Genomic DNA, 22,011 nt, shown 5'->3' with positions numbered 1-22,011 from the left:
TCCAATCCTGTTATTAAATATTGTTGTTGGTGGGGGTAGTGTTATACTACTGCTACTAATTATTATTATTGTTGTTGTTGTTATTATTATTATTATTATTATTTAGTTTTTCAGGACTTGGTTTATCTGTGTAGCCCTGACTGTTCTGGACTCACTTAGTAGACCAGGCTGGCCTTGTACTCACATAAATCTGCCTGCCTCTCCCTCCCCAAGGGCTGGGATTACAGGTTGTTATTATTATTATTATTTAATGGAGGAAAGATTTATTTTGGCTCACGGTTCAGGAGGGGATACAGTCCTTTATGGTAGGAAGACATAGTGGCAGGCGCATGAGGTGATTACTGTCATTGTATCTACCATCATGAGGTGCAGGCCAAACTCTCCTGCTTTCCATTTAATTTTCTGTTTGTGTCATAGTTTCTTAGGAATCCAGGACAGAATACTCTGCCTTTATCTTGTGTTTGTTCACCACTCACTCATCATATCTGCCCATATGTTAGAGATAGTGAGTTCTGTCTTTCCCCTCCCATTGTTCATGTATGTGTACATACATGTGTGTGTGTGTGTGTGTGTCTGTGTGTATGTGTGTAAGCAGCAAGTATGTGTATTTGGAAGACCTATGTTGATGCTGGAATCACCATTTATTGTACTCCCATCTTATTCCTTGAGATAGGCTCTCTCAATCAAATGTAGGGCTCACCAATTTGGCTACCCTTAACTAGCCAGTTTGCTTTGGGAATTTTCCATTTCTGTTGGGATTTCAGTTGGGCTTCCCTGCCCATGCTGCGTTTGTCTGGGTTTTGAGCATTGGAACTCCAGTCCACTCACTTACTCCCTGAACCATGTCCCAAGCCAGGCTTTAACTTCCCACCGTTACAATGGGTGCTGCTTTGGGCTCTCATGCTCCACTCTGAGTAGTTATTTACAGGATAACCTCTGAGAATGACTGACAGAGCCTCTGGGTGTTTACTCCCCGCATGTTGCCTCTGTTCTGAGTGTGCTCACACACATAGATGGGCAGTAAGCTTTCTGGTCAAGGTTCTTGATAAGCAGGGACATGCATTAGCTTTTCTCTCTTCTCTGCTCCTTTTAACTCAGTGTCCTGAGAATCAATTGCACATCTTAGGAGCTGTTTAAAAATGCAACAACTTAGAAGCCATTCCAGAAAGGATGACTCAGTATCTTCTGGAAAAGGATTCTCTGATGGTGATCTACATCTGTTCCTTTGCCACTCTTGAGCTGACTATATTACTTTCTGTGCAATTTATTTCTGTGTAATTATTGTTGGGAGTAAGAAAGCAAGATTTTTCCTGCTACTTATGGTGCAGCTCAGAACTACTTCCTCTCAGAATTACTCTTCTTTCTATACATACAGTTAATTTCTTTCTCTTCTGTGCTCCCCGTGACATTGTTGGGAATTATCTAATACCAATAAATAATGCTACCTCATAAACAGATAACTTTTCTTCTCTGTAAAACTTTTATTGTTCGTCTGTTTCCAATAAGCTAAGATCCTTGAAGGTAGGAGAGTAGGACAATTAGATACAGAATGTTTGGTATTTTGTATTTGTTTGTATTAGCAAATGGTATGGACCTTGACATTTTTAGATTCAGAGACTCAATTATGAACAATAATTTTCTAATGATTCCAGGAAAGTCAGTTTGCATTATATTGTTTTTCCAATTCCGATTCAAAACTAAGAAGGAAAACAAATTAATCTTAATCAGTGGTGAGTGATGTTATTTCCAGATGACAGAGCAGGGTTGAGCCTGGATCCTGGATAAAGTCGCCTCTTTGTGTTGTCCGAAAAGGGACAAATGCAAGTAGAAATGACAGTAAAATCATCAATTCTTGGACAAGTAAGTCACTAGCACCCAGAGTGCTTGGTTAGAAGGCTGAAAGATAAGTCTGGAAGGAAAGGAGTAAAATGGTAAGAAGAGGGTGGTTTGTAGAGCAAATCTGAAGGTGGTGAGTGATATTTGAAGGCAAAGCAAGTGAAGAAAACGGCAGAGACCTTTCCAGCCATGGTTCTCAACCTTCCTAATGCTGCAACCCTCTAAAACAGTATCACAGGTTGTGGTGACCCACTACCCAGAAAATTGTTTTCATTGCTACTTTATAACTATAATTTTGCTACTGTTATGAATAGTAATGTAAATATCTTATGCAGGCTGGTCTTAGGTGACCCCTGTGCAAAGGTCCTTTGACCTTAGAAGAGGCCAGGTACCGTTGCTCTAACAGGGAAGGAGACAGCAGCTCCTTAAAGCAGATACAAATGTCTGTTTCTATCTTTTCACTCTGGGGCAATGTAGAAGATTGTTACAAATACTTTGGGAAGCTTTATCAACATTGTTTAGACCTCAGTGTCTAAAAAGAATATCTTATTTCCTGCAGTTTTATGTTTTTATCCTTGAGGGACAGAGTAGTTTTCCCAGGCACATTTCTGAAGTGACAGCCTGTTTCAGTTTTCCAAGTAGCTACAATGTTTATGAGGACACTCAGATGCAGGAGTATTCAGAATATACTGGCTCCAAGTGTTTGTTTATTTGTACTCTTGTCCTTTCTGAAGAAAATGCACAAATAATGTTACACATTGACATAATCTCTTGAGATATATACCTTAAGTTTTCCCTATAAGTTGGTGAAAAATTATCTCATGAAAATAAGTTGCCTGTTTTGAATAGAATATTTGATTAACCCTGGTACTGTTTGTATCAATCATGATGAACAACATAGCATTGCCTGCAGTGCAGATAAAAAGGGGAAATAAAACTATTAGAAGATACATAAAAAATCACTAGAACATAGTAAGATCCAAATATTTAACAAGGACTATTTAAAATTAAGAAGAATATTTAGTCGATTTATAATTTTAAGTAATATTGTTATTATAACTGAGCGTGTGTGTGTGTGTGTGTGTGTGTGTGCGCGCGTGTGCGCGAGCATGTTATAGGTGCCCTTGGTGACAAGAAGAGAGGGCATCAGATCCTATGGAGATGGAGTTAAGGACTACTGTGCAGCATGAGATTTAGTGCTGTGAACTGATTTGAGGTTCTCGGGTTGGGCAGTATGTACTTTGAACTGCTGAGCCATGACTCTCGCTCCTTTGTTTTTAAGCTTACTTTGAGTAGAGCTGATATATTTGCTCTCTCTTTCCTCTTGTAGACCAACTTTATTGAGGTACATTTCACAAACATTAAAATTCACCTATTGTTGTAAGGGGGATAACTTCATAAGTCGGTTAACTGAGTGAGACACTGAATGTAAACCAGTCCCTGATAATAGCTATGATAGTATCCACCCAAATCCATCCACTAATCTACTCTCTTCTGTCTTCAGAGATTTACTTATTGCGAGTAGAACCATAACTTGTGTGGAATTTTATCTGGCACATTTTGTTTTGTTCTATTTTGCTTGAGCCAGGATTCTTTATATGTCTCAGGTTGGCCTCAGACTCTCGGTTCTTTTATGTCTACCTCCTGAATGCTGAGATTACAGGCTTTTGGTACAATGACCAATGTACTATAAATTTTTTTGCAGTGCATTTTTTTGTTGTATTTCTAACCATAATTTGACATATTTTATTTTACTATCAACTTACATTTCTGTCAGATTTTGCTTTGCTTGAGGCAAGGTCTCATATAACCCAACCTGAACCTTGAACTTAGAATTCTTTTCCCTCTTTCTCTTCAGTGCTGGAATCATAGGGCTGGGCCATCATTCCTAGTCACATAGATGTTTTTATTGCTATGGTGTGAATGGTAGATAGGTTTTTTTTTGTTTTAAGACGGAAAACAGGGCCAGGTGCAGTGACGCAGACATGTAATCCCAGCACTTGGGGAGGCAGAGGAAGGCGAATTTCTGTGAGTTTGAGACCAGCCTTGTTTGCAAAGTGCATCCAAGACAGCCATAGCTATACAGAGAAATACTGTCTCAAAAAAAAAAAAAAAAGAAAAAAGAAAAAGCAATAAAAAGAAAAACATTATTTACAATGAAATATGAACAACATAAAGACTGTTTCAGATTAAAATGAAAATCTTACTATATGTGACCAAATGTGTCAGATTCTTGGCAGATGAGTCTTCAAAAGAAAAAAGAAGAAAAAGGAAAAAAGAAAGAAACAAAGAACCCTAACTGTTTTTCTTGTACAAAGGCTGAAATAATCGAATGTGTAAGTCTGTTTTAACTTCTTGAGCACATTGTCTTTTCAAAGGTTATGTACATCAATCTCACAGTCTCAGTGGTTTGTTTACAATTAACATTTATTTCTTGCCTGTTACCCAGTCGGCTGGAACTGAGCTGTGAGTCACTGATAGGCTGAGTCTAAGCCACAAGCCCTCTCCATTTTGAGTCCATGCTAAGGAAGTGGCTGATAACTGGAAGATGCTGTTCTTGTGTCAGAAGGAACAGAACATGTACGCTGATGGAAATGGGCAATGGTTCTGGAATCTTCTGTTCAGATGCATCCTGCTTCCAAAGCAAATCTCTTTCAGGCCTCTGGAATGCTTTTCCTTCAACAAAAGGCATTACCAAGTTCCTGGCAATTAACAGGGGATATAGTCCTCACACAGGATGAATCCTGCTACCTCTGACTTTGGTCCTGAAGAAAATTTTTAGGCAATACAGTGGGTCTTTCTGAAGAAAGAAAACCATATTTGTAATAAAGTGTTAAATATCTTTAAAGCAAAAATTCCTGTTAATTTGTAATACATAACAGAAGTGCAATTGAGGTTAACTGTAGCTGCATTGCTTTTATGATGAACTGCTTCTAACTGGCTAAAAACACCCATACATAGTCCCAGTTAGACAATGCAGAAAACATCGTATGTTGGTATGTGACTAACACCACGCTGTTGGATTTCAAGGGTACCTTTCATTCTGGAATTCTCCCCTCACTTGCAAAGGCCTACAACACAAAGATGAGGGTACATAGAAATCCCCACCTACCCACCCACACAGATTAATCTGTTTGAATGCTTGGCACCTAAGGAATGACATTATTAGGAGAATGACACTTTGTTGGAGTAGGTGTGCCCTTGTTGGAGGAAGTTTGTCACTGTCAGGGGCAGGATTGGAAGTCTATTCTGCTTAAGCTCTGTCCAGTGTGGAATTCCAGTCTCTTCCTGGCTGCCTTCAGATCAAGTTGTTGAACTCTAGGCTCTTTCATACCATGTCCATCTGCAGGGTGCCATGCTTCCTGCCATGACAATAATGGACTAAACCTCTGAAACCGTGAGACAGCACCAATTAAATGTTTTCCTTTGTAAGAGTTATCTTGGTCATGGTATCTTTTCACAGCAATAAAACCCTGACTAAGACAATGAGAATACCTGAAAGTCTAACCCAGTACATTTTCAAATGTTTTGATGATTGTTCGTTCATCAAAACTCATTATCCATCCATCTCCTGTCTTTTTCCTTCACATTTACCTCTTTTTGCCTTGGGCTTGTTGATCTTGTACTGTACTTTTCCCTGGTGTTCTACACAGTAACCCTTCACAGTGTCTCATTAGAGCGCCCCTCCCTACTGCTTTCCCCCACCCCCCACTTGTCCTGAGCTTTACAGCAGCAACCTTCCTTCCCTTTTCTTCACCTCTTTCCCCAGCAAGGCTCAAGTTTTACTACTTTCTTCACTGAAACTTAATGGTTTGTTTTGTTGGGTTTATAGACCGGGTGTCAATTAGTAGTACCTTAAACTCCCATTTTATCTTTCTGCCTCAGCCTTTCAAGTGCTGAGAATAAAGTTGCACGAACCATATCTTCTTTGATCAAGATCAACAAAAACTAACCTAACATCACAGGGTTAGGTTTTGGTTTTACTAGAGTTTATTTATTTACCGTTTATAAAGAAATGTATTACTTCCTTCCTAACCAGCTAATACACAAGCTCTATGACAGCAGACGTGTTCCCCATCCTGGCCACTGATATTTCTTCAGCCCAGTGACGGACAAATGATGGGTACCCCTTAAACATTTGTTAAACAAAATAAAACCAAGAGAGTAAGTGCTTTTTTGGGTGTGTGTGTGTGTGGCAATGATCATATGTTAGCTCTGTAAATTTTAGTATTACAATACTAAAATCTGGATGTAGGTAAATCACACTTACCTACATCGGTTTGTTGAGCAGATTAACTAAAATTTTGATCCCACTTAGGAGGCTCAGGGTTCGCTGTTGTGCTTCGGGTGGGTGCTTTTTACTTTGTAATGAGATCTTCCAAGGATCATACAAGCATATTTTTATCTTTTTGGAGCTTATGTTTTTGGAGGTTTTGTTTTGTTTTTGGTTGGTTGGTTTTGGTTTTTTTAGTGTCCTGGACTTGATTTGGAGAGCAGGCTGGCTTCAAACTCACAGTGCTCCCTCTGTCTCTGCCTCCCTGAGTGCTGGGGTTAATGGTATGCACCACCACGCCCAGCTTTTTTTTTTTTTTAAGTAGATATTATGGTACTATATTGATAGTCTAGGTGGAGATATAAATGTGATTACTTAGTTCAGTGTGGGATATAAAAAAACTGTCCTGTGGTCAGAGGAGGCTCTATGATGATACAATTTAGGATGTAGGGTTCTTTTCATTTGGAATAAGTAGAACATATATTTCTCAATTATTATTGACAAAGATACCAAATATCTGTGAATGTTTCCTAAATGCTCTACCTTCTGCATGAATCCCTTTTTGTGGATATTGTTATATGAAGTATGTACCAGTTTATTTATATTACTAAGAAATGAGAATATTCGGTGTGTCTACTTTGTCTTTCTCTAGTATATGTGTAAGCATATATTATGTCTTCCCAGAAATAATTTATAAATGTGTGATATCTACACCCTTTCCCTGGAAACATCTACCAAGACCACATCTTTGTTTAGGAGACTGTTTTTAGCTTATTATGGTATAAGAGCCATTTTACCCATGACTTAAGAGCACAGCCCACGGGCTGTGTTAGAAACAGTTCTGTCTATAAGCTCTAGCTGAGTGTGCAGCACAGTATGTCTGTAGGATCCATACTGCCAACCTCTTTAGAAGTTCTGGTTAGAGTACTTTTCCTGGCTTATTCTGTTTCCAGTTAGTCATCGCTGAATCCACAATTGGAAAGTTGGCTGATGTCTCCTGCATGCATCCAATAACCCAGGACTGGCTTTAAAAAGGCTGTTTCAGTAGGCCTGTTATCATGTACAGACTTAGCATTCCTGGTGTAAATAGCTTTGAAACGGCAGAGCAGTATTTGTTACCGAGGCACACGTGTGGGTGCCAATCATTAAAAAAAAAAAAAAAAAAAAAAAAAAAATCCTATTTTGTATTTGTGAATTCCATGAAAATACCACAAAGAAAGCTAGTAGATATTTTTTTTTCCTTAACCATGACTATATCTTTATCATACTTAAATGTACCATCTTTTTTAAGCTTTTAAGATGAGTTTTGTGCTGAGGATGTAGCTAAGTGACTGAGAACTTGCAGAACATAAATGATGCTGTGAGTCCAATCTCATCGTTACAAAAAGTAAAAAATAAATAGGAATCTAATAGAATATTCCATTGTATTTAAATTATAAACAGTTTACATATCATGTAGCTGTCTATCCAGTACCTATAAAATAAACAGGAATAGATATGGTTGGAATTATTTTGTAATTAAAGTTTTGTTAGAGCACAGGCTCACACATTCATTTGTACACTGTCTGCAACCAATTTCCTATTATAATGCCCAAGCTGAGAATTTTTTTTTTTCATATCTGTTCTGGAATGTTTATTGTTTATTTTTCAATTTAATTAGTTGTTTTTCTTTTTTTAATTATATTTTTTCTTATCAGTTACATTTTATTAACTCTGTATCCCAGCAGTATCCCGCTCCCTTATTCCCTCCCAATCCCACCCTCCCTCCCTCATCTCCACCATGCCCCTTTCCAGGTCAACTGATAGGGGAGGACCTCCTCCCCATTCTTCTGATCCTGTTTTATCAGGTATCTTCAGGACTGGATGCAAAGACCTCCTCTGTGGCCTAACAGGACTGTTCCTCCCTTGGGGGTGGGGAGGTCAAAGAGCCAGCCATTGAGTTCCTGTTAGAAATAGTCCTTGTTCCTCTTACTATGGGAAACCAATTGGTTACTGAGCTACCACAGGCTACATCTGAGCAGAGGTTCTAGGTTATATCCATACATGGTCCTTGGTTGAATGTCAGTCTCAGAAAAGACCCTGTGCCCAGATATATCTGGTCCTTGTGGAGCTCCTATCCTTTCCCCATCATACTAACTCACCTTCTTTCTTATGATTCCCTGTACTCTGCCGAAGGTTTGGTTATGAGTCTTTGTATCTGCTTTGAAAACACTGCTAGTTAGAGTCTTTCAGATGCCTTCAGTAGACTCCTGTCATACGTTCAATGCGCATCCCATCTGTCTTTCTAAACAAGGATTGATCATCTTACCCCCATGTCCGCTCTCTTGATTATCTTTTTTAGGTGTATAGATTTCATTGTTTATCCTATCTTATAGGTCTATATAAGCGAGTATATACTGTGTTTGTCTTTCTCCTTCTGGGACATTTCACTTAGAATGAACTTTTCTAGATCCCACCATTTGCCTGCAAATTTCATGATTTCCTCTTTTTTGATTGCTGAGTAGTATTCCATTGTGTAAAAATACCACAATTTCTGTATCCATTCCTCCTTTGATGGACATCTGGGTTGTTTCCAGGTTCTGGCTATTACAAATAAAGCTGCTATAAACATGGTTGAGCAAGTTTCCCTTTTGTGTACTTGAGCAAGGTTTGGGTATATACCTAGCAGTGGTATAGCTGGGTCTTGAGGAAGCACTATTCCTAATTGTCTGAGAAAGCACCAGATAGATTTCCAAAGTGGTTGTACCAGTTTACATTCCCACCAGCAGTGGAGGCGGGTTCCCCTTTCTCCACAACCTCTCCAGCATGTTTTGTCACTTGAGTTTTTCATCTTGGCCATTCTGATGGGTGTGAGGTGAAATCTCAGGGTCGTTTTGATTTGCATTTCCCTGATGGCTAATGAGGTTGAGCATTTCTTTAAGTGTTTCTCTGCCATTCAATATTCCTCTGCGGAGAATTCTCTGTTTAGCTCTGTTCCCCATTTTTTAATTGGATTACTTGGTTTGCTGCTTTTCAGCTTCTTTAGTTCTTTGTATATACTGGATATTAGTTCTCTGTCAGATAAAGGGTTAGTGAAGATTCTTTCCCAATCTGTAGGCAGGCGTTTTGTTTTGATGACGGTGTCCTTTGCTTTACAGAAGCTTTTTAGTTTCATGAGGTCCCATTTATTGATTGTTGCTCTTAGAGCCTGTGCTGTTGGTGTTCTGTTCAGGAAGTTGTTTCCTGTGCCAATGAGTTCTATGGTCTTCCCCACTTTTTCTTCTAACAGATTTATAGTATCTGGTTTTATGTTGAGGTCTTTGATCCACTTGGACTTTAGTTTTGAGCAGGGTGATAAATATGGATCTATTTTCATTTTTCTGCATGTGGACATCCAGTTGGACCAGCACCATTTGTTGAAGATGCTGTCTTTTTTTCCATTGAATGGTTTTGGCTTCTTTGTCAAAAATCGAGTATTCATAGGTGTGTTGGTTTATTTCTGGGTCTTCTATTTGGTTCCATTGATCCTCCTTTCTGTTTTTATGCCAATACCATGCAGTTTTTATTACTATTGTTCTGTAGTACAGCTTGAGATCGGGGATTGAGATACCTCCAGATGATCTGTTGTTGTACAGGATTGTTTTGGAGATTCTGGGCTTTTTCAAGCTGAGAATTTTTAACAGAGAACAGATAACCTAAAAATCTCCAGGTATTTACTGTTTGGTTTATTATTGACAAAGATAATGCACACGGACATTGTCCAACCAACATTGCACACATCACATTTATTATTTATTTATTATCTTCTCCTCACTACCCCTCCATGATTTAGGGTATAACACTTGGACCAAGTTTACAACTTTGATCTAAACTTGAATTGAATTGAGGTGAGGCCTTCCTGAATTCGTGGATTTTTTTCTTTTAATATACTATATCAGAATCCTTTCTGTGTTGCTATGGTACCTGAGTTTGACCAATTTATGAAGAAAAACAGCATGGATTTGGAAGCTGGTATTTCAAGATCAGGAGGCCCCATTCAGTAAGGGTGTCTTGCTGCTTCAGTTTCTGATGGGGATGGGAAATGGAGGAGGCAGGAGACAGCAGAATACAGGAGGCAAGGTGCTGAGTCCCTTCTGTCATGCTGCTCTACAGGGAACTAATGTAGCTCTGTGAGAACTACAGGAGTCTCCTGATAGAGCAAAGTGTGGATTGAGTTCCATCCCCAGTGCCCACAGTGGGCAGAGAGAACCAAGCCCTAAGAGTCGTTCCTTGCCCTCTACCCATGGGCTGCAGTGTGGGGCCCCACCCCACAATAAGTACAACATTTTAAAAAGAGTAGGTGTGTTTGTGGCCTTTCTACTGTGTGATCCCAGGTTATAGATGACCTTTCTAAAAGACTGCAAATGAGAAATTAAACTTCTGAAAAGTCAGGATCTCTCTGGCTTTCAATATCATTGCACCGGTAATTAAATCTCTGCATGAGCTCTGGTAGAGACAAAGAATAGTGTAATTATATAGCATAGATTTTTTTTTTCCCTCCTGGAGGGAAAATTGTGTCAAGTAAAATTATGCAAAAAATGTCTTTGTTCAGAATGTTACTGTAGTGCACAGAGCCCAAGGAGACTCCATTGTGTCCAAGGCAGCACTTTTAAGAAATTAAAAGATAAAAGAAACTGAGGAGTGGCTAAGTGAATTGTGGTATATGCATACAAGGCTATATACACTACGGAGAAATGGAAATTATGTCAAACAAGATTAGAATGTTGTGTGCTCCGTTATAGAGAACGGCAGTGGTAGCGTTTCCTCCAATCATGTCTTCAGCACTCTTCCTGGGCCTGTCTCATTTATTTTTATTATTATTATTATAAGCAGGCAGATTGGAAGGATTTGTAAATCAAAACACAGCTGGCAAGCCTAAATTTAGGTCTATCAAGATGAGTGTCCCTCTTTACAACAGCTTCTCAACCTCCTTCCACTTCACATTGTTTTTTTTTTTTATTATTTTTATTTTTTTTTTTTAACCAGATGTCTCTTGGTGTTCTTATTTCCCGTGCCTCAGCAATTTTATTCGCATGGCCTTTTCATGCCAGTATTCTGATTTATCACACTTCTCACACTGATTTCTCTACCCCCTCTACTTGTAAAAAAGAAAATTGTTGTCTGGGCACAGATGGCGGATGAGATTTAGCATTATCAGAGCGATTCATGTTCTATTCATGAGAGATCCCCCAGTAGCTTGTTAGTGGGAGATGTTAAGAAAGTCCACCTCTCCGAGAGGCCATGTCTCACCTTTGTATTTCTTCTGGTGTTTATCTTCTGAACATTCAATTACTGACAAGCTCTCCTGGATTTTAAGTTTTCGACTGCGGATTACTTTTATTTCGGTTGCAGAGTTTGGGAAGTAGGAGGGAGCCTGAGGCTTCTCCTGGGAATCATAACTGGCGCTGGGTATTAGCCTACAAGAAAAAGGAAACCAGTAGAGCAAGCAACTTCATGGTCTGTCTGCCTTCCACCCTTCCCTTCACCCTCAGGTGTTTACACTGTGCAAAGGTAAGAGTGGAAACGCTGTGTTTAAGTTTGCTAGCGCTGCTGTAACAAATGATCAACAGACTGGGCATGCCAACAACAACAAAAAAAAATGGTGCATTCCCAAATCTAGAGACCAACACTTCAAGAGTAAGGCTTCTTTCTTGGGCTGTAAGTGAAGGACCTATCCATGCTCCTCACCTGGGCTTATTCATAACTTTTTTTTGTGTGTGTTTTATTCCTTTTTTATTTTCCATCTATGTTTCCCCATTTTACAAAGTACCTTTTACATAAAACCAGTTATATATGATTAGCTGTCACTTTAATGAACTTATTTTAGAACTTATTTTACTTTTAATGTTTTATTTTTACTATTTTAATTGTGTGTAGGGTGTTGTGGAGATGGGGGGTGGAGGGGGTGGTGGTGGCATGGTGATGGTGTGGGTTCCCATGGAAACCAGAGGTTTTGATTTCCACTGGAGCTAGAATTACAGGCAGTTGTGAGCTATCTAGTGTGGGTGCTGGTATCTGAACTCAAATCTGTAGGATCAGTGCAGGAGGTGTAGGCCAAATGAATGTATTTAAACAGTCCAATATAAACCCTGTCTCCTGTAGAGAGAGCCCAGTTGTTAAAGTGCAAAGATCTTAGTTTGATTCCCCCAAACCCATGTTTACGAAACAAACAAATGAAAAACAAAGCAACAACAACAACCACCAAATAAACAAAAATCTAGGCTTGGTTACATGCATAGAGCTAGGGAGCTTGAGACAGGTAGATACCCCGACAGCTCTAGAGGAGGTTATGCCTCCTGTCCCTCCAACACATCTGCACACATCTGAACCCCATATAAAGGCATCCACACATACATGAGGATGCATGAACACATAGAGACATGCAAAGGCCCTCTCATCAAGTGAAGTCACATTCAAAGGTACTAGGTGGCAGGTCTTCAAAATAAGAGTTTGGAGAAATTGGGGGTTGGCAGGCATGATTGATGAACTGATAACAGAAACAGTTATTGAACCAAGAGTAACAACAAGCAAACCTGCATTTAATTTGTACATAATTTGGCCATTCTGACACATTTATTTCAGAAACTGTTCCAATGCTTTCTCTAACAGTGGACTGTCACTTTGGAATAAAAATAAAACACAGGGAATTTTGCAGCGTATTTGGCTTTCTTCTTTATTATATATTCAAATCTTGGTTTTCTTTTGTTGTATATGTGTTTTCATTGAATTGGCAGTGGAAAGGATATTAAATATAATTCAAGTAGAGATTTGTCATGGAGATCATTTCCCTTCTGCTGTCGTGTCTGGGGAGAAAAATCAAAAAGATATTTTCCCAATGCTTAAAAGACTGTAAGATAATATATATGTTTCTAAGTTGAGAGAGAAGAAAAGGAGAGGGAAGGGAAAAGAGATGGTGGGGGTGAATTCTTTATTAGAGAAGATCATATGTTAAGGATACATTTCCCATACCAACCAACCACAAAAGGTTAAATGCTAGTTGCTTCTGTGTATCTTTAAACACTTATTTCCCTCAGTTATACATGCCAAGTTATACATGTACACGTTTCAAGTAATGTCAGCGTATTTTCTTTTCATTGGGGGAGAAACTTATCTAAAATACGTTGGATAGTGGTTTTATTGAGGCTTTAAGAATGTTTTTTGAGGGATTCATAGTAATTGAAATCCTTCTACGGAAATCATCCATATTGCTAAATGCTCAGCCTGTAATTTTCTTCCTCTGCTGGATATGCAAGCATATTTTTATGACACCACCCTGCATGCATCAGTATTGTGAGCCCTCAGAAGCCAGCCCAGATCCTTCCCACTCTACAAAAGGCTGCACTTTCAGCAGAGAAAATAGAACACAAAATTACTTAGTAGGTAGAAGAAGTGGGCTGTGGTGAACAGAGTGGGTGGGCACAAAGAAAGCTGGAGCGTTGGGGTCACATGCAGCAGGAGGGACACTTGGAGGACATTTGCCTGCCAAATTAAAACTTGTCCGTGGAGAAAAATACTCTTTATGTGGGACGGTGTTTTAAAGGGATTTTTGTACATACCGGTGGAATGTTTATTTGGAAGCTCTAAATTCTGTTAATGGCTTCTTAGGGTTGTAATACGTAGCATCCCATATGTTATTTTAGACAATTATCCTTTTTTGTTGCAGTACTTTAAAATTTCCTACTTCCCCATGTCACCTTGATGAGCTGAAAAAAAAAATATAAAATAACAAAATGTTTAATTCAAAGCCTCCTGCTACATGGTCCTAGGCAACCCTCTTAACATCACGGCTTTTACTGCTGCTTCTGAGCATCAGCATATACAACATTGACTCTAGCAACTTTAATATAATTTTCTTATTATGAAACCAAATGCACTGATTTTAAAATATTTTGAAAACATAAAAATTCACATAAAAATAAACTGAGAAGCACATCTTTGTTAGGAAAGAACAAATGTAACGGACCCATTTCGCCCCCAACCCACCAGCCACAAAGGTTAGCTGAGTCTTGGTTAACTGGGACAACATGACATGTGCCAACATCTGAAACACCTTATGTTAACTTTTTCCTTTTTTCTCTGTGGCTGCTAGGTTCATTCCCTATCCCTTTCTTTTTCTCCTAGCTTTCTTCCATTCTTCTTTTCTTGATCAGGCATATAGTAGACACTGGAATCTAGCTGGGCACAGGTCTTATGAACTTTTTTTTTTTGTATGACATTGAGTGTGGAGATAACTCAGTGGTTATGAGTGGTCAGTGCTCTTACAGAGGACTCAAGTCACTCACCCCAACACCCTCATTGTGTGCTACACCAACCACCTGCCACTACAGCTCTGGGCAGATCTGACATCTTCTAAAGGCTTCTACAGCCCCCTGCATTCACATGTACATATTCACACACACACACACACACACACACACACACACACACACACACGACATATCATTATATGAGACATATCTATCTCATTCAACTTTTGTTACTTTTGTTTCAGGGAATTTCTTGTTTCTGTATTTTTTGTGTATCTGATTAACCTAATTAACCATGGAATTAGCCCTTTACTGTTTCGTTCAGAACAGGCCTGGCAGGTTTGGCATGTGCTGACAGGTTTGGTGCCTTGGGAGAGCCACTCTGCTTCCATGATAGAGATATTTCATTATATTATTTTTGTTGTTGTTGTTGTGCTCACATGTAGAAAGCAGAAGAAGGTGGAAAGTGGTTAGTTAGTCCCCCTGACCCGGACTCACTATTGGCTTGCCAAAGCTATTTTTTAAGACTTTACCTTCTTTTTCTTCTTCTTCTTTTTTATTTTTTTCTTTTTAATTAATTACAGTTTCTTTACTTTGTATCCAATCTGTCGCTCCCTCCCTCTTCCCTCCCAAGCCCACCCTCCCTCTCTCCATCCTACCCATAGCCCTCCCCTAGTCCACTCATAGAGGAGGTCTTCCTCCCCTTTCTTCTGATCCCAGTCTATCAGGTTTCATCAGGAATGGCTGCATTGTCTTCCTCTGTGGCCTAGTAAGGCTGCTGTCCCCTGAGGGGGAGAGCAGGCCAATCAGTTCATGTCAGAGACAGTCCCTGTTCCCATTACTATGGAACCCACTAGGACATTGAACTGCCATGAGCTACATGATGCTGAGACCTATAGCCAAATTTTGGGCAGAATGCAAGGAATCTTACGAAAGAAGGGTGAGATAGTAAGACCTGGAAAGGACAGAAGCTCCACAAGGAGAGCAACAGAACCAAAACATCTGGGCCCAGGGGTCTTTTCTGAGACTGATACTCCAAACAAGGACCATTCATGGAGATAACCTAGAACCTCTACACAGATGAAGACTTTACCTTCTTAACTCAATCAATCCTGTCTCTTAATATTATTGCATTAAGGAGCAAGTTTCAGCTTTATTTTAGTGATGATGCAAATGTTTAAAGCAAAGGAGTCCAAAAAAATTTATGACTCTTCCTTCATCATTTTTGAGGTAGAATTTTTGAGCAAGCACGATTGAAAATAAAAGTTTAATATCCTATAAAAATACTTGCCAAACATATCAAACTATGAGTCTAGAAGTGCTTTTTGCTTTTGCCATATTTTATCAGTACTGGTCTCATCTTCAAAATTGAAGAGTTACTATTTCTTTTGTAGTCAATTTGTATGAGTATGTGTGCTGTATGTATTTGTTTCTGTTAACATGTCTGTGCGAATGAGTGTGCATCCTGTGTGTGTGTATGTGTGTGCTTACACATGGTGGTCAGAGGTCAGGACTGAGTTTATTCCTTGTTAGGTCTCCAGGGAATCCCTTCTGTCTGCCTCACTGGTGGAGAGTATACAGATGTGGACCACCACACCTGGTTTTTATGTGGGTCCTTGGAATCTGAATTCAGATTCTCATGCTGTGCTACATCCGGACTGAGCTATGTCCCCAATATCTGATATTAACTTTGTAAGTGCTTTGTTCCTTAGGATGCCTCACTTATGGACATGAATTCCTTCAGCCCTATGATGCCAACATCCCCTTTGTCGATGATAAACCAAATCAAGTTTGAAGATGGACCAGATGTAAAGGATCTCTTCATTACCGTTGACGCACCGGAGAGCCATGTCACTACAATTGAAACTTTCATCACATACAGGATCCTAACCAAGGTAACTGCTGAGTGGATATTCTCTTGAATGTCACTGTGCTCTCTGAGCTTCTGGAAATGCCTCTCGGCCATACAGTTCAGTGTTGCAGAATGATGTGCACTGACTTTTCATTAAAGCCATTTTGAGTGAGAGGTTTCATCTTACACGCCCTTTACTTGATTCCTATGAATCTGATATTTGAATAGACATTATTAAGTGGCCTTTTGTAGTTAGACTGTTAAGAAGAAGATTTAGGTTTTTATCCTAAAGATGATACCTAGCCTGGTTGGTGGGGCATGCTTGGAATCCCAGTACTTGGGCAAAGCTTTTGGTTGAGGCCACCCTGGCAATGCCAAGGGTTCAAGGATAGCCTGGGCTTCATGAGATCCTTTCTCAAAAGCATCAAATGAGTAAATAAATAGAGTAATGTCTTTGGAAAGGAGTAGTCCTGGTTTCCTAACACAGAGAGCAAATCACTAAAAGCAGGACATGTAACATTGTATATTGATAATTTTTCTGAGGATTACAAAGTGCAATACTGTTTGTTTCTCTGCCACTCGTGCCTTGCATGTGGAATGCGTGTTCAACAGTGTGCAAGAGAAATTGATTCGAAAACTAAGTGTGTCATCTTTTGCACAAAGAAAGTGAGTATCAGACAAAACACTAAACATACATAGTGTGTTTCATTAAGTTCTTTTCTTTAGAATAATTTATAATTTTTCTTTACAAGTTAAATATCTTCTTTAGGAAGGCTCACCCATCGCCACTGTGCTTCCCAAGTGTTGAAGAACATCTCTTTTAGCTGAGAGGATTTTCAACCATGCTTCTATAATCGCATTTTTTAGCACAGTCTCCACACTATGGACCACTGTGATTCCTGAATGTGTATAGATTGAAGCAATGTCCTTGGCCTCTCATTTTTCTCCATCACAAAGTGCAACCTCCCAGAGCCATATCTCATGAGCTCAGTCCAGGTCCAGCTCTGCACAGTAGACTCTTCCCTTCAACCCCAGCCCCTGCTCTGCTCTGTTAGAGCTGCTTCTATGCTGTGAATATTTACAGGTGTCTTTTGGTCTCATGAATTTGAGTATGCTTTTTCATCTGTCTCATGTCTCCATCTCCTTAGATGGAAAGAGTACTACTTTTTTTTTTCAGAGTGCAAGATATCAGCTGCCTTAGAAGGCTTCTCTAGCTTCTCAGTACCTCCTAGCTTTCTTGTTGTTTTAAAGGAACCCTTAAGGAATGTAAAGTATCAAGTTGATACAGAAAAGAAACTAAAAAAATGTATCTTCAATCCTTCTAAAGCCTCATAGTTCTTAAAGCTAAAAACCCAAGATTTCATAGATGTTAGTTAGTTCTGTAATCGAGCCTAGTGTTGCTTTGAGAATCGACTTAGGTGAAGTAATCAGTGTAAAATATTTAGCTATGTGCACCAAGTGGTCAGGAACCTATTAGTAAGTACAAAAGTGCACGGGGATTTGTATTTATTTCCAGGGAATCTGAGCTTTTTAACGACAGTTGTTTTGTTTTAACAAGGCATTCATTTTCATTTTTATTTGCATTGGTGCTTTGTCTGTCTGTATGACTGTGGGAAGGTGTTGTATCCTGGAGTTACAAGCAATTGTTAGCTGCCATCCAGGTGCTAAGAACTGAATCCAGGTCCTCTGGAAGAGCAGTCCGTGTTCTTAAGGGCGGAGCCATTTCCCTGCCCCTTGAGAAAGGTTTTAGTAATTCCATATACAATCCTCAGGGTCTACCTGATTGATAATTTAATTATTTTGTTAAATGGGAGAGTAAGGTCTTTGTGTTTTCGTGGTATCGAGAGGGGCTTCAGTAAGACAGCATGGAGTTGAGTAGAGATTTCTTTTCTCGCTGTTACTAGGCATTTTAATCAAGCTCTTTTGATTGGTTCTTAATTTGTAAATGAGATCACAGCACTAACTTTGAAGACTTTTGTAGAAACCTGAATAGATTACTACAGGAATACTGCTCAGAGCAGACCCAAGGCCCTTAGTGTGGCATCCCAGGATCTGTGAAACAGTTATTTTCCCCTCATTTGCATTTCTCACATATACCCTTTTGAAACATCCTGGAGATCTGATCCTGTTTGCTCACATACAGTGAATTCTTCAATATTTATATCATATTTTAGTTTACTTCATTTAAATGAACTCAGAGTTTCAAGAGGGTGTGGGTGGGATTATGTGTGCCCACATGTGCGCACATGTGGCTGTTAGAGAACAGCTTGGTGTAGTTGGTCCTTTGCTTCTTCTGTGTGATTCCCTGACATGTGAACTCAGCTTGTCTGGCTTGGTTGGCGGTGCCTTTACCTACGGAGCCATCTTACTGTTTTCCTAAACCATATTTCAATGGACCTCTTTTATAGTCAATATAACAATGACATTAGGGTGTATGATCCGGATGTCCTCAAAGGGGAGTACTCTGAGTGAACAATGTCCTAACTGTTGTTCACATTTATTAATAACAATGACATTGGAATGTATGAACCAGCTGACATCCGTGGTGACTACAATGAGAGGGCAATGCTTTAAGCACTTTCTATATAACTGAAAACAGTTCAGGAATTTAGATATCATTACTTGCCCTTATTTTCTTCCGTTATAAACCAAAACTCAAGAACTTTGCAAGTTGTACAGTATAGTAAGTGGCAGAGCTAGATTTAAGCATAAACTGTTTACTGTTTACTTTTATACTTTTTTCCCATAGTATTTTTACCTGTGTATGAATATAGCAAGTTGTCTTTCACATTGTTATAAACTAAGTAGCCTTTTCTACTTTCTACTCCTTTTATCCTAGAATAAAGACTACACATATATATGTCTATGTGAATATACATTATATATATATATATATATATATATATATATATAAATCAATATATAAACACCTACTAGATGTACATTGTATTGTCAAAGTTATTTCCTTGTCATTTGCTTATATCATTCATGCAGTAGTTTCCTATTTAATTTTTTTGAATGTTAGTGTCACTCAGAGTACTTATCTTATGTATTAAGAATCTATCTCTCATCAGGCCACACTTCAAAGGCAGAAATTTCTGCTTTCAAGTTTTAGATGCTGATGGAGATACAATGATGTTAATTGAAGGAGGACTTGAAGTCTTCTGAAGGAGGACACCAAGTTGTTACAAACTCTGGACATGTCTGGGTGGCTTTTCTGAGAAAACTTTCTTGGATTTTAGACAGTCTCTAGCCCATGCTGACCTTGACATCACTTGATGGCTAGAATGACCTGAATTTAAGACTCACCAACTCCTGGGTGCTGAGATTACATGTGTGCCCCAGCTGACCTGGTCCATGCAGGACTGAGTATCATATGTCAAGCAAGCTAGGCCAGCTCTTTACAAACTGAAGTCCATCCCAGCTCAGGTTTCAGTTTTATAATATTGAGATTCATGCGTTCTAATATCTATAAGCGTCTACAGGTGTAGTCACCTGCTGACACTGGTAGCCTCCAGCTTAGGATCACTTAGGAATTCTCCAACTATGTAGGGTGAGCACCAGACTTCCATGTTCAAAGTGTCTGTCTCATGGAAAAAAAAAAGGACTTTTATCGTTGAGATTGACATTTTGAGGTGTTGGCTCATATGAAGTGAACAAGTAGAGATTACTTTCCCTTGGGGCTTATGGAAATAAATCTCAGAGAGTCATCTGTGATCTTTTCTCCCATATTATCATCATGAAGACAAACATACAAATGTTTGTATAGTGTGTATCGCACTGATATACAAGCAGGATGATGTGCAGGCAGTGGTTGATGTCCTTCACTGATGAATTGATTTAGGGCTCATTCACCTCAACACAGTTTTTAAAAATCTTCTGAGCTTCCTGTTTATCCTGGACCAAAGGTCAGTGTTCATTGAACAAATGCATCTGGGGTATGTTCCATATACACCTGTTGGTGCTCAGTGTCAAGTTCCCAAGCTCTGTGGCCACAGATGAAAAGTTAACCACCATCTGTCATAATGCTCCCACGGAAACTCGCATGCTGGCCAGGAGCATTCTAGATACTCGAAGCACACTCTGTATGTAGAACGCATGTTATTTCTGTTTGGAGATCTGTCATCAAACCCGGTTATCCCTATAGCCTGGAAACTTCTGTTTGTCTATGAATAACCAAATAGAACCACTGTAGGTAGGATGGTGGGTTCTGAAGTCTACTGTGGGGAAATTAGTGGTTATCTAAACTCAAATGACTGTAGCCATTTTTGTTTTCATATCCCATTCAGGAGGAGAAGAAGGTCCTGGAGTAGAAAGAAATAGGATGTTCTGCAGAGACTTGAACTCATTTTCTGTTTTCTTCAGTTATTGTTATATACTATAAAATTTCCTTCAGCAGTGACTGAGTGATAAGGAGAGAGTTGACTGATTTGTTGATATGGTTTGGCATCTCCAAGCCAGAAATTTTAACAGATTGTTTTGTATTTACTAAAGAGTCGGAAGTGGCTAAGAACATCTATAGCCGATCTCCTCAGCCATGGCTTGAATGTGTATACTGTTACTAATACTCCCCAAGTTTATTGTTGTGGATATCGTTCAAGAGCTTGTTTGGTAGTGTCTGGCGCTCAGCTGGCTAGAGAGTGACTGATTCACTCTCTCAGTACATACGTGCAAGCATGATGAGTATACATGCATGCATCCAGTTATATCAGTCGGCATGTATACATTGTTAAACATATTCTTACTGGATGTATATTTTCCTTTCTTACTGTTTCCATGTCATGTATCATTTTTGCAGAGGAATTACATGTTTGAAGTATTTTATGAACATAGAGATTTTTAGGCTGCTGTCTCTGATATATCCCCACTTTTTCCAACTACAAAGGAAACATTTACTAAGTTATACTGCATATGATATCATAAATATTGACATTTAAGGACCGTTTAGTTTCATGGGCTTATTAACAATTTTCAATCAATTAAAAATGGCACCCTATGACTTAAACTACTTAATTTTACAGTTTGAATTGGATAAATGCTACTTTTATTTTCATCTGAGATTTAGGCAGTAGATGTGAGGTTGGTATTGAACTCATGTCATTGGTAGATTTTTTTGTTTACTAGGAAGAGAGAAGTTAATGTATTTGTTAAAATTTTAGGAGTTAAAGCATGGGGCTGAAAATAAAACTCCTTGAGAAATTACAGAAAATTTTATCTTTTCACATTGATTATCCATTAATTATATTCTTTTGGGAAAAGTGTCAAAATCACTCTGAAAAAAAATGTTAGAATTTTTACATACCAACAGTAAATCTTAGTGAAAGCAGTTCATTTGTACAAATTCCAAGAAAACAGTCTTCTCAGTTATATTTAGGTTATTTTCCAGATTTTAAAAATAGAACTTTCCTCAAATTCTGAATTCTAATCATGTCAAGAAAAGAATAATGTTTGAAGCCTACATTCAGAGCACACTCTCTCAGAGCAACAGTAGTTAAAAGCCTGTGGGAGCCAGATGGCTATTGGAAGACAGATTTTTCAGTTTGGACTTCAAATTTAAGCGTGGTGTTTGCTTTCTTTCTGGAAAAACCGGAAAGTTCGCTTAATTTCATCTGCTTCATGAATAGATGACTGAAAAAAAAATACATAAGGCTGACAAACACTGAATAATTAGGATTCAAGTTTTCTTAGAGACTTACTTTTTTTTCGTAATATCTAAAATAGAATTAAGCAAATGTCTTCTGTTTTTTTTTTTTTTTTTTTTTTTTTTTTTTTTTTTTTTTTTTTTT

At 38.7% G+C, this 22,011-nt stretch overlaps 1 protein-coding gene across 2 annotated transcripts in view; it reads left to right on the top strand.

Moving 5' to 3' along the window:
* Window positions 1–22,011, top strand: part of Snx7 (sorting nexin 7) — an 87,465-nt gene that overhangs the window by 9,348 nt on the left and 56,106 nt on the right. For both annotated transcript variants that reach the window (XM_055628239.1, XM_055628240.1), the window contains exon 2: window positions 16,086–16,268. In XM_055628239.1, coding sequence (XP_055484214.1) covers window positions 16,086–16,268 — 183 coding nt within the window. The remainder of the gene's footprint in view (window positions 1–16,085; window positions 16,269–22,011) is intronic.

The sequence above is a fragment of the Psammomys obesus genome, unplaced genomic scaffold (genome assembly GCF_907164565.1).
Source record: "Psammomys obesus unplaced genomic scaffold, mPsaObe1.curated_primary_1811, whole genome shotgun sequence".
NCBI classification, from domain to species: Eukaryota; Metazoa; Chordata; class Mammalia; order Rodentia; family Muridae; genus Psammomys; species Psammomys obesus.
This window is presented reverse-complemented; position numbering and strand designations above follow the sequence as displayed.